The 12,380-nt window shown below is 38.9% G+C and overlaps 1 protein-coding gene across 2 annotated transcripts; it reads right to left on the reverse strand.

Annotated features, from left to right (window-relative positions):
• Positions 1-309: 309 nt before the first annotated feature.
• MFSD8 (major facilitator superfamily domain containing 8) lies at positions 310-12,353 on the reverse strand. 2 transcript variants are annotated; one of them, XM_030450559.1, is made up of 13 exons: positions 12,178-12,260; positions 11,543-11,649; positions 10,418-10,503; positions 9,344-9,387; positions 7,607-7,847; positions 7,193-7,306; positions 6,445-6,589; positions 5,392-5,447; positions 4,441-4,549; positions 3,219-3,353; positions 2,800-2,903; positions 2,451-2,710; positions 310-1,729 (listed from the first exon to the last, which is right to left on the reverse strand). In XM_030450559.1, the coding sequence occupies exons 3-13, from the start codon at positions 10,482-10,484 to the stop codon at positions 1,514-1,516; spliced, it is 1,491 nt and encodes a 496-aa protein (XP_030306419.1). In that variant the 5' UTR covers positions 10,485-10,503; positions 11,543-11,649; positions 12,178-12,260; the 3' UTR covers positions 310-1,513. The 2 variants fall into 2 exon arrangements, with proteins under 2 accessions (XP_030306419.1, XP_008501485.1); XM_008503263.2 differs by lacking the exon at positions 11,543-11,649 and having other exon boundaries at positions 12,178-12,353.
• Between the last annotated feature and the right edge of the window lie 27 nt (positions 12,354-12,380).

Raw genomic sequence — 12,380 nt, forward strand, 5'->3', positions numbered from 1 at the left:
GACCAACAGCAACAACCCCACAGCAGATCAACTTTGAGCATCAAGATGTGTAGAACACACCCTCACCCATTTTGAAAAGTTCTTGCATGTCTCATGTCAGAAGTAACAGCTCTTTCTCATGACTGAGGTAACTTTTGGTTACTTTTTTTACCAGTAAAACACTATTTCTGTGTTTTGTATTTATTAGAAATAGTATATAAAAGAAATATTTACAGAAGTGAAGTTCTTCCTTAAAAAATCTTGTGATTCTGCAGCAGGAATAAAACTTCTGCAGAGAATAAAACTTCTGTATTTCCTTCAGTCAGCATTGAAAAAATAATCTTTTAATTAAGTAGTCTTTTAATGTTTGAACAATAGATTACAAAAGAATACTTAATTACATTTCATTAATTCAGTAAGCATAAAATATTAGACACATTAAAGAGCAGCTACAACTCTCCTATGAGTTACTCCAGATTTTTTCCCCCCAAGCAGTACTGAAAACAGCTAAAACAAACCCATACAGATGATCTTAGGCCCCATTATAAAGAAAAATTTATTATTTCACTTTTCAAAATAAAGACAATGATTCAAACATAGTAAATTCCTGTTTCTCATACCCTATTGTCAGAAAACAAGTCTACAAATACTAGACAAGACCTGAAGAGCCTTTTTACTTAGTTAGCATTAATGCTGCTTGCTCAGCACAGAGCCTTCCATCCCAAAAATGAGAACAGAAGTGTAAACTATCATGCTTACTCCTTCCTTCTGGTGTTGCAGTTGGGAAAAGCTGTGCCTAACTCCACTCTGTGTGGGGTAGCTTTCTGGCTAAAAAAAAGGCATTCAGCAAAACCATAGCAAGAGAAATTGCACATTTCCTTCAGTGCATTCAAGTAACAGCCACTCTGGCTGTGCTTTTCAGTGGCTCTTTATCAACTTCACCCCAATCCAACAGAAACTCCTCTAGGCTGTCACATTTCATCTGGAATCCTGGAGTGGCTGTACTGATCTGTACCCATTTCAAGTGAGATATTTTGTGTTAACCAGTGCTTACAAACTAACAAACTCCACACCCAAGGGAAGGTTCACTCAAGTAGCAATGTTGCTGTGCAAAGTGCATGCCACTCAACTCGTTTTACAGTTTAAAAGGAGTGACTAATCCTGATTCACAGAATCAAGATAAATATTTCTTTTACTTCTCTCTGAAAAGGATGCACACATAACCTGTGACCCTTGGAGCTGCATTCAGCACACAGGTGCATCACTTAAATGTGCCACAGAACCTACTGAACTTGCTCACATCCCTCCCTCTGCTGTCAAGAAGCAGAAAAGCTCTGGCAGCAGCTCTGTATTAGGGTATCACTAAGTTTCATGTTCTGTCAATGTGTAAGTACAAGTTCAGTTCTTAGCATACAGCCAACAAGGTCAGCAGTTAGATATTCCTCATTAAAAAGTAGTAATAAATCGAAGTTTTTCCAGTTAATTTTGCCTTTCTGTTTAAAAAACAAACAAGCTTATTTAAAAAAAAAATAAATTAACAGTTCTCTTCTTGCACCCTTCCATATCTGACAGAAAATGCAATTAGTCTCTTGTACACCATCTCCAAGATGAAGAGAGAAACTGTAACTACTCCACAGATTAAGCTAAATGCCCAACGTGGGCCCAGGTGAGTGTAGATTTGGCTCACAAAAACAGGCCCAAGTATTCGTGCTCCACTTCCAGAGGCTGTTAACCATCCCATGTAGACACCCTACAGAAGATCAAAAGCTTATCTTAGTGATAGAGGAATAACAGCCAATAATTCCCACCCATTATCCTAATTAGAAAATGTACAAGTGGTTAACTGTCTGAACACATTAAGATACTGAGTACTTTGTCTACAAGATACTACTTAGTTTCTCTAAGTATTAGTTCAAAGGTTCCACTGTGCTACATGCCCTAGAGCTTTCTACTCAAAACACATTCTGCCTCAAAACATTTGGTCCCTTATATCAAAATATAAAGTGAAAAAAATTAAGTGGTGAAAAAGGAAGAAATTTTTTTAAGCAGTAAGCTTGCTGTGTGTTTCATCACTGAATGTCAGCAACTGGAGGAACCATAACATTGCAGTCTTTATGTATTTAGTAAGAGGAACATTATTCCATACTGATATTCCAAATATTTCATTTTTTATTACCAAAATGACTTCCAGAACAGTTGTGAAAGCCACAAGCTTTGAGCTTAGTTGTTCTGAAATGCTCACACAGTAAGATTTGCCATAAATTGTAGTGCAAACCTTGCTTTCTCATTCCTCTAAGGACTTGCCTTGGATTAAAGAAAAATATTAGAGTTCCTGAAAACTTCTGTCCTGGTTGAAACCTGCTGTTATTTTGCTAATGACAACAGCAGTTTGAACTAGATTCCTCATTCTGATAAAGAGGGTGTAAATCCTGGAGAGCAAATCAAATGAACTGTTTGGGGATTGTACTTACCTGAGGCTTTGGCCCTAGAATTTTTGAGTATAAAGTGTAGGACATGACATTACAAACTGGATAACCCAGTCCTATCAGCACATCAGAGCTGATATACTGAGCCAGGTAGATCTTAGGGGTACTGAAGCACCAGGGCTGTGTGACAGGGCAGCCCACGGGTTGTGCTGTGCTCTGGGGTGCAAGTTTCATTGCTGGCAAACTCAAGGCAAGCGTTGGCATTTCAGTGGAAGTTGTCTGGGGAATGGAGTTATTCTTTATTTCTGAAAAAAAAAATAAAATTATGCATACTGTTAATAAAAAATACATAAATGTGAAGCTTTAAAAAAAAAAAGATGATAGTTTTGTGTACCTTGCCACTGGATATTTGGTAGTTTTTCCCCCCAAGGCAGTAAGACAAAGAAGCCAGCCAAGATAATCAGTAAGCCTCCAAGGAGTATGGCACGCTCACCTGTCCTATCAGACAATGAAATGACAAATATTTAATGAAAGTAAAATTCAGGGGGGTGCTAACAGCATAGCCCATTAGTTTGTGGAAAACTTAAAACCTGTTCTTCATTTGATTCAACAGGAAAAGACAGCTGAGGAAGGGGTTGTGGTAACAGAATAAAGGTCGACCACAGCATGAGAAGCTGTGTCAAAACTCAGAAGTATTTCTTTATCATAGTAAATCCAAATTCACTAACAAGTAAAATATGTAAGAAATGCAGATCTGATACAAAACATTTCACACACAGCCAGTATAAATATCAGTAGGCTCCAAAAACTTACTTCTTAGAGAGTGCTTTAACCACCATGAAAACAACAACTGATTCTATGCCAACCACACACAGGATTATTCCATTATAAAGAACAGCTTCTTCCCTGGTCCAGGAGTACATATCCATGGTCAGTGGAGTAGCTATGCTAAATTGACAAAACAAAATGACATTAATTTTAAAAAAGCTGTTTCTTCACAGTCATTTCCATACATACATTGTCCCTAACATCAAACACTGCTGTAGAAGCCTTTCCTCCTGATGGGCAAATGAGGAAACAGGCTAATTATAAACTAATTCTGTTGTGCATCATTTATTAAAACCAAATCCACTAGACAAAACTCACAACTGCCCTGCACCAGCTCTACACTGAAGGGTCACTATTTCTGATAATTCACCAAAAAAAAAATAAGATGGAGCTAAAGTAAAACAAGAATAATAGAAAGGAAAAGTAAGCAGGCTTTTGGATTATAAAAATAATAAATATTAAAAAGCTAAAGTTTAAACTTAAAAGTTTCTTTACCCAGTTTCTAGGAACTCAAATTTCCAAAAATGCAATTAAGGCAGAAACATACTGTTACAAGAAATTTTAGCTATGTTGGAACTCAAACAAATCTTGTATCCTTAAAGCATTTTAATAAATTAAAAATATTTCCATATGCTTCCCTATGAGGTAATATATTTATGTTTTACTTATTTTCTTCCATGCAGGAAAAAATGGGAGTGAAGAACATACTTCTTCAGATAAGAAAAATGTAAAATAGGGTATTTAAGAGTATAATTGCATTAGCTATATCAAACAATGCTTTAATCTATGAAGTAGGAGCTTCACTGATGCTTTTGAACCCCATTTAGAATCATACTAAGAAACTACACAAAACTAAAATAAAAAGTATAGAACAAGGTACTCAACTGAAAACAGTTTTCTCTGAAGTTTTTAGGTAGCTGAAATTAAACTATATTTTTAACACAAAAAGTTGAGGATATGGGTTTTCATCCATTCAAAAACTTGTATATTAATGATTCATTTACATGCTACATATTTTAGTTATTAATGATTTTTATAATGCATTTCTCTGTATCAATGTGTATCAACTTCATTGCATGTGGTTTTGGAATTCTATTTATCACGAGTACAGTTAAGAAAATGAGTGCACTAGAAAAGCCTTTATGTGCACACCCAGTCTAGCTACACTGTATATCTAAATATTTTGAGATAAAACACCCAAACTTACGTTTCAAAGACAGCAAACACGAACAAGATAACAAAGAAAAGAAAATTAATTGCTACCACAGCAACATGGTCAACATTTCCTTCTGTGTCCTGATCCAGACCAGCACTTTCTGCAACAAAACCAAAGAGAAAGTGAAACTGCAAGCTCAGATTTTTAACACCAATTTCAAGCATTAATGATTTCCTTGCTCTGTTGAGTATTTGAGATGCAGATTGGTGGGCAGCTAGGCAGTTATATTTTGACAACTTGAGTATCTTGGTTTTAAACCAAAATGGAATTGCTGAAACCTCCTATTCCTCTGACAACGAGGGAAAATTCTTTCCAAACTAATTCAATACTGAAACGGGTGAGTTCCAGAGATTTTGAAAGAGGTTTAGGATTACCTTTCATATATTTTTTTATCCTCCAAGTAAAAGGGATACCCACAATGTGTTAAAATATGAACTGTGTACAAAAAGGGTGTATAGTGAACATAAGCTGTTGCACTGTATGTAGCAACTACTGTGCTTTCACTAACCAAATCTACTTGCAGAATGCAAAGCTTTTAAGATAAGATATGAGAAATCTGATACGCATATTGATATTAGTCAGCACAATTCAGGGCAAAAGAGAAGTATGGCTGCAGAGCAGAAGTTAAGGGAGATTATTTAATGTCCCTATCAATTTAATTCTGTCACTTGGAAGAGACACTTTCAGGGTGAAAATCTGGAAGGGTCCTTACAATTATTTTTTTCCTGCCAGACAGCACTATGTACACATACAGACACAGCATGGACATGAGACCATTTCTGGACCAGTTAGAAAGAGATGTAGCTTGTTTTCCACTTTGACTTCCCAACACTTAAAGATATTTCTTTTTCCCAGACTTAAAGATATTTCTAAATTATTATTTAGTAAGAGAGTACTACAAAATTAAAATCAGAGAATGAGTTTTCAAGAAAGCTGAGGTACCTTCAGCAAAATTGACACTTCCATATTGCCGCCCCATATCATCCACACGATGTTCCCTAGAAATGCAGAACTGTTTTCATTAAGACACTTACTTACTTCATCTATTATTGAGCCAAGTTTCTACTAAAATAATTTAAAATGGTATAAACTTATATTTTAATTATTCCCAGCTCCTTGAAACATCACCTGTGTAGTCATAGAATCATAGAATAGAATTGGCTGGGTTGGAAGGGACCTCAGAGATCATCAAGTCCAACCCTTGATCCACTCCCGCTGCAGTTCCCAGCCCATGGCACTGAGTGCCACATCCAGGCTCTTTGGAAATATCTCCAGGGATGGAGAATCCACTACTTCCCTGGGCAGCCCATTCCAATGGCTGATCACCCTCTCCAGAAAGAAATTCTTTCTAATCTCCAACCTAAACCCCCCCTGGCTCCAACCTCCTTTCAGGGAGTTGGAGAGAGCAATGAGGTCTCCCCTGAGCCTCCTCTTCTCCAGCCTGAACACTCCCAGCTCCCTCAGCCTCACCTCATAGGGTCTGTGCTCGAGTCCCTTCACCAGCCTGGTTGCCTCCTTTGGACCTGCTCCAGCACCTCAATCTCCTTCCTGAGCTGAGGGGCCCAGAACTGGACACAGGACTCAAGCTGTGGCCTCACCAGGGCTGAGCACAGGGGCAGTATAGTCTACGTTTGACTGCAGTGAATGCCACCAAAACCCAGAAAATATTCTCGTAGGAGAACATCACACCTGTGTATCTCTCACCTCCTCTCATAGGCAGGAATTGCCAGCATGAAAAATAGATCAGCACTAAGCTACTCATTGGGCAGTTCTAACTGTTTTTCATCAGTCTACATTCTACCTGTAGCACCCCCATGATGAATTTATGAACACAACGAAAAGGATCTGTGTTAAAGAAGGGAGAAACCTTGAAAAACAAATCACAGCTTGTATTTTTAGAGCTCCAGATTTAAGGCTCCTCTTTCTGAGCAGTATATTGTTGTTACAGGCCACCCATTAAAACAAGGTAAAATATTTCTTTTTTTACTTCATTACCTAAATATAGCAAAGATGAGAATAATGTTAACAACTCCTAGGAAAGCTCCAAATAAAACTGGTGCTGTATACATGTTCAGCTGAAGATGAATTAATTTCCAGGTTATTCCTTCTTCTCCAATAAGTGTAAAACATGTCTGAAAAACTTAAAAACAAAATGTATTAAGAAAATCTTGAGAATAGTTAAGAAAATACTTGAACACATATGGAATAAGCATATAAAACTGGATAAGCCAAGTTCTTCTAATTGCTAAGTAAAATCTAAATATTATACCTGCCAAACCTTTTACATTTTAAGAATCCTGCTCTAAATGAATTAATGGATACCAGTGGGACCTCAACTAGCCAGAAAAGGAGTTGGTTATATGCAAATACACTGTATAAATAACAGTGTGGCACTTGAAAAACTTGAAGTGAATTCTGAGTGTACCAATGGTTAACGTGCAGCCAGCTGATTTACTCCTTTTCTGCTTCCTCATACAAGAAAAACCTTGGTCCTGGGACTGCACTATCCCTCCTGCTACGGGCAAGCTAGAGAGAAAATAAGTTGTGTGTGTGTGTGTGTGTGGTTCAATTACAACTTAAATTAGTAGAGTGAAAGATTTTACAATAAGGTAATTTATTCCCTAGTGTTAGGAAACAGACTGAGAGTCCCTATCAAATTAGGAACTGCTGAGGATTCCTACTTTCAATGTCAGATTTTATCCTAAAAAGTATTAGAGAAGTGAGGAAAGAAAATATTCTTTACCTGGTCCTAATATGAAGCCAATTGCCTGACAAGCACTGGTGTTGGCCATAGCACTTGTTCTTTCTGTAAGAGAAGTGGCACCTGCAATGTATGATCTAACTGCAGCCACGTTTCCTTAAAAACAAAACAAGAAAGAGTTCATGTAAATACTGTTATATTCTTCAATTACCCAGTTATGTTTACTTGAGGTTTTTTTCTTATTTTGCAAGAAAATAAAACCCAGCACTCCCTTTAGTATTTGTACACAACTGCACAATTACACGATTTTATTATAGAATGGTATTGGCCAACACTTTGCTTTAGTAATAAATCATCATCTACCTAGTGGTAAATCATGTACTCAAATATGTTAAGTGTCTTACACAAGACACAGAATTCAACAATTTTCATCACTGTAAGTTCTGCTGTGGTTACCTGCTCCAAATCCCACCAGAGCACGTGCAGTCAGCATGTAGTACTTGTTGTATGAGTGAGGAACATGGACATAGGCATAAAGACAATTAGCAGCTACAGAAATAGCACTTGAAACAACCAGAGGTTCTCTCCTGGGCCTGTAGTTGGACCACACTCCAAACAGAGGAGAGGCAACCATCTGGCCAATGCTGTAGGAAGCTATAATCCAGCCCAAGAAACTTGCATCAGCTGTCGGATCAATCTGCAGAGAGAAATTAATCAGTTCTGTGGGAAATGTATCACAGTGCTTTGTAATATTTTCTGGGTTTTGCTGAGACACAATCACAGGCCAGCCATGGAGGGAGCCAGCTGGGAGCTGCAGTGAGGGCAGCTGCCCCCAAACCACTCACCTGATGCTCATTATAAAAGGGGGAGCTGTGCTGAGAGGGAGTTCTGCTCCTGGCCTGCTGCCCTCAAGGATTAGGTTGAGTATCAGCTTATATATTTTATATTGCTGGTTGTCTTAGCTGTGTTATTTCCCTAAATCTATTTATATTTCAACTCACGGGGCTTCTCTCCTCTTCCTAACTCCCTTTCATGGCTGGGTCATTGAGTGAGAGAGCAAACTGCTTCTGGTTAGCCCCAGATATGGGCTAAAAGAAGGCAAATAGCAATAAACCCACTGTGGAACCAGCACCTGAAATACCCAAGACTCTGTGCTGTAATTCTGAGAGCACGTGGCACCACAACACACTGTCAAAGGTAAGCTTTCAATAAACCAGTGAGTATGTCTGCATGGCACTGGGTGGTGTTTCTTTGGCTCTCAGAAGCAGTTGCTTTCACACAGCACTTTGTCTGGGACAAAGAACCTCTGCTAACTGCCACCAGCAATGCCCCAAGCCCACTAAAAATGCTTTGCTTCCAGGAAATGGCTCATCTGCAGGAAACTCCAACAGTTTTCATACAGCACTGCTGACCTCTTAGGCTACAAACACAAATTGAGCAGTGCAGTGGAGTTTACAAGCCAGGAGCATGAAAGCTCTTAAGACACCCTTGCATGTGCTTGAATCTGTCCTGTTTTACAGGGCTGAAGAAGCATTTTGTTTTTTTCTCCAAGAAACCAGAACCGGTCTCAGTTTTAAGGATACCTCTAGGTCCCTACCCAGGATGTATTTTGCAAAATTTGAATATGAAACTGCCTTCTTCAAATTCCAGAAGCACAGATTAAATTAAGGTTTTAGAGACCTTTTGTGCCTTTTATTCTTTTAACAAGAATGTAACAAAGAGGGGACGGGAGAGGAGAAAAAAAAAAATCCAGGCAAACTAAAAATGCTACCCAGGAACCTGGTAAGAATGCCACGAAGGTCCAGGTGCTACAATCTGACAGCTCCAGAGCAACTTTTACCTTCAGCTTTTTGGTTTTTTTTTCCCTTCAAAATGCAGAGAAGCCTTGTGTTTTGTTTTAATACTGCAAATGCCTTCAGAGAGAGATTTCTATTGATTGACTGTCTAAGAAAACAGTGAATTTGCACTGAAAACTCAAACATTTCCTGATTCTGATGTACCTTTATTAATTCAGGAAATCAGATTTTACGTGAAACAGTGAATGTTGTCTAAGTAGATGGCAAAACAGCCCCTTATAACCACACACTTCTCTTTCCTGTTTCTTCTCCTAAATAAAATGCCACATTTTGTATTACATACTTTCTGAGCAGGAGTTTTCTGTCTTTATAAATTCAAAAAGAGATATTTACAAACCTTTTGGAGATATGGCCACACAGACATAATTACAATTGAGAAACCTGCAATGCAGCAAAAACATAAACGAAGTTACTTTACTTGCCATGTTTAATAGGAATTTGCTTCACTGAAACAGTTATTGCAGGTTCATTCTTCTCCTCTTAAGTGTATTATAGTTTTAAGTTGTTTGAAAAAAACCTATGTACTAAGCTGTTTAAGGAGTAATAATTTCTCCTAAGAGAAGGAACTATTTTTAAACAGACATTTTATAGGTGTCTAAACACTAAACAAAAAAAAGCCTGCATAAAAATACTGATACCCTAAGCAAACTGCATGGGATTTTTCCTCTGACTGGAAAGACAAGGTTTCCAGAGCAAAAAGAATTTACTGGTACACTGATTTATATTTGTATTAATTTATCAAAGACATTTTTAATTGATCAAATTTTTAAGCAATTTAAATATCACTGAAGTGTCCCATGATTTCAAACATCATTTCCAGGGCCATAGGATATCAATGACATTTTGATATCATAGGATATCAAAAAATAAACAGAAATCTTGTTTCCAAGGGCAGGTATTCAGTAATGAAAGAGTAACCTGTTCTGCAGCAGAGATGCACAGGACATCCCACAGGACAAAACAAGCTCTCATAAACCATTTTGAAACAGATACTGTATATTTACATCACCCCAAGGATATTACCTCTTAAGAACTCAGAATTATTTCTATTTTCATTCCCTAGGTATTTATTTCACTTTGGATGATAGAAGTGTGACTTTTGTTTTGTTTGATTCTGAGCAATAACCTTAACTCTGCCATCATCTTTTACCCAAAGCTATAAAACAAAGACTTTAGTCATACACCGTTTAGTCTCAAAAACAGAGTATTATTTAACCTGTTTAAATGTAATTTTCTGTTATATTTGGTAGTCATATCTTCTCTTTTGAAGAATCTATGCACCTTTTTAAATTTACAAAATGACAGCAGCATTAAAGGAACCATGCAGCTGAAATCGAGAGAACCCTGCAATTTTCAAACCAAAATATTTTAATTAAGGAAATAGCATTGAAATTCACCTGTGTTTACTCACCTACACTACTGAGAAACATAGTAAGATACATAATCCTAATGGATCTCCACCTACTCATGTAGTGCATTTGGGTTTCCACAGCATACCTGGGTTTGGACAATATGTCAAGAGAGACAGGAAACATGATTAGATAAAGGGTTTCTACACTGCAAACTGTACAAAGGATTTATTACAGAAGCAAGCTAATTATCACCAAAAAATGCTAGGCTGATAATATAAAAAAACCTAATAGAAATGCTATCACATACCATTGCATTCAAATAAGAAACAAAGAGATCTTTATTTAGAGAGATCTTCAATTCCACAGTATCTTTGTGGAGATACTTTGGAGCATCACAGATACCAGGACCAGCCTATTCTTACCATGAGAAAATAATTATACAATATCACAGACAAATGTAAAAGATATTGCTGAAGATTGTAAGGGCTGCAAAAAAAAAAAAAAAAAATAGAAGCTACAAAATTTGTAAGCAGTAAGTTATTTCTCTAAAATTCATAAGCACCTTATGAGATCCACGTACTTCTTCATTTTGGGGTTCTTATCTTGGTTTGGAGTATCTTAATCAAAATAATCTCTGTCCAAAAGATGCAGACTTAAATGTGCCTGTACATAGTTTATAAGCACTGCTTATATAGGGCATACATGCACTTTTAAAGCTAATGTGGCTATTTCACAGTATGATTTTTGCATTTATTTCTTTAGAAATGTTTACAGCATCCAAATGTCTTGGGTCAATAAAACTTTAACCACACAAAAGGAGTTTTTAAATGTACTTTGCCACGTTATTGTCATCACATGTAGGGAAAAAGTCAAACTCATCTATATGCTGTGCTTATGCTATGTTTGGTATTTTTCAAGATTTTGGCTAAATCAAGCAGTACGCTTCAAGTATGAGAACACTTCAGCAAAGACTTTCCAGATACTCTTTCTGGTTTTTCCTGATGGAAAAAAATAAAAATCAAGAGATCAGCTGCTGCCTGCACACGAGTGCTATTAAACACCTGGAATTCACCACCACAGTAAAAAAATTTTTTAATGTGTTGTAAGGACCTGGGAGATGACTTAAAAAGAACTCTGAGAGACTGTGTTTATCCAGGTGGGAGAAAAGAAGGCTTGGGGGAGACCTTTTTGCTGTGTTCCAGCAACCAAAGGGTGGCTACCAAGCAGCTGGAGGCTCCCTTTTCACAAGGAATCACATGGACAAGACACGGGGTAATGGTGCAATTTACTCCTGGGGAGATACAGAATGGAGACCAGAAGAAAATCATTCATTCCGAGAACAGCTGGACATGGGAATAACCCCCTCAGGGAAGTGATGGATTCCCCAAGAGCTGACAGTTCTAACACTCTGCATGGAAGGGCGCTGGGCCATCTCCTACCGAGGAAGGTTGGACCAGAGGATCCTTGAGGCTCCTTCCAGTCTGTCATTCTATGTCTCCCCCAGTTTCCCAAGCGAGGACGTTGGGTTTTTCACAGGGGGTCAGCAGCCCCCTTGACACCCCGCTCCGGAGCCCTCAGACCGGGGGAGTGAGGCGGCTCCGGGCGGCCCTGTCTGTGTCACCCCCGCCGGCTGCCCAGGGAGACAGCTTCCCTCAAGCTTTCCTCAAGGATCAAGGTCCCAGGGCGGGCGGTTCCTGAGGTGACTCTCTGGAATGTCACCGCAGCCCCCCGGAGCTCTGAGGGGCTGCAGGAGGGAGGCTGCTGGCGCAACAGGAGACGCCGCGGGAAGGGGTAGATCGGGACGGAGCAAGCTCCCTACCTGCGCTCCCGGGGATTCAGCAGAGGCTCCTGTTCCTCCGCAGACACCTCCGGATCAGAGACCGCGGTCGCCATCCCTACCCGAGGCCGTACCGCGGGGATCCTCCTCCCCCGGGCCCGGCACAACCACCGCGGAGCCTCCCGAGCGCCCGAGCGAGGGGAGGAACGGGGAGGGGAACGGGGACGTGCGTGAGGGCGGGGCCA

This window comes from Calypte anna, chromosome 4B (genome assembly GCF_003957555.1).
Source record: "Calypte anna isolate BGI_N300 chromosome 4B, bCalAnn1_v1.p, whole genome shotgun sequence".
In the NCBI taxonomy this organism is placed as follows: Eukaryota; Metazoa; Chordata; class Aves; order Apodiformes; family Trochilidae; genus Calypte; species Calypte anna.

Excerpts from the sequence above, each read along its gene's own strand:
- MFSD8 (XM_008503263.2), bottom strand. The coding sequence starts at position 12,251 with ATGGCGACCGCGGTCTCTGATCCGGAGGTGTCTGCGGAGGAACAGGAG. Across the intron at positions 5,448-6,444 it reads CTCATCTTTGCTATATTTAG|GGAACATCGTGTGGATGATA; the intron begins GTAATGAAGTAA and ends CTGCATTTCTAG. Across the intron at positions 1,730-2,450 it reads TTCTAGGGCCAAAGCCTCAG|GGTGTCTACATGGGATGGTT; the intron begins GTAAGTACAATC and ends GATCTTCTGTAG.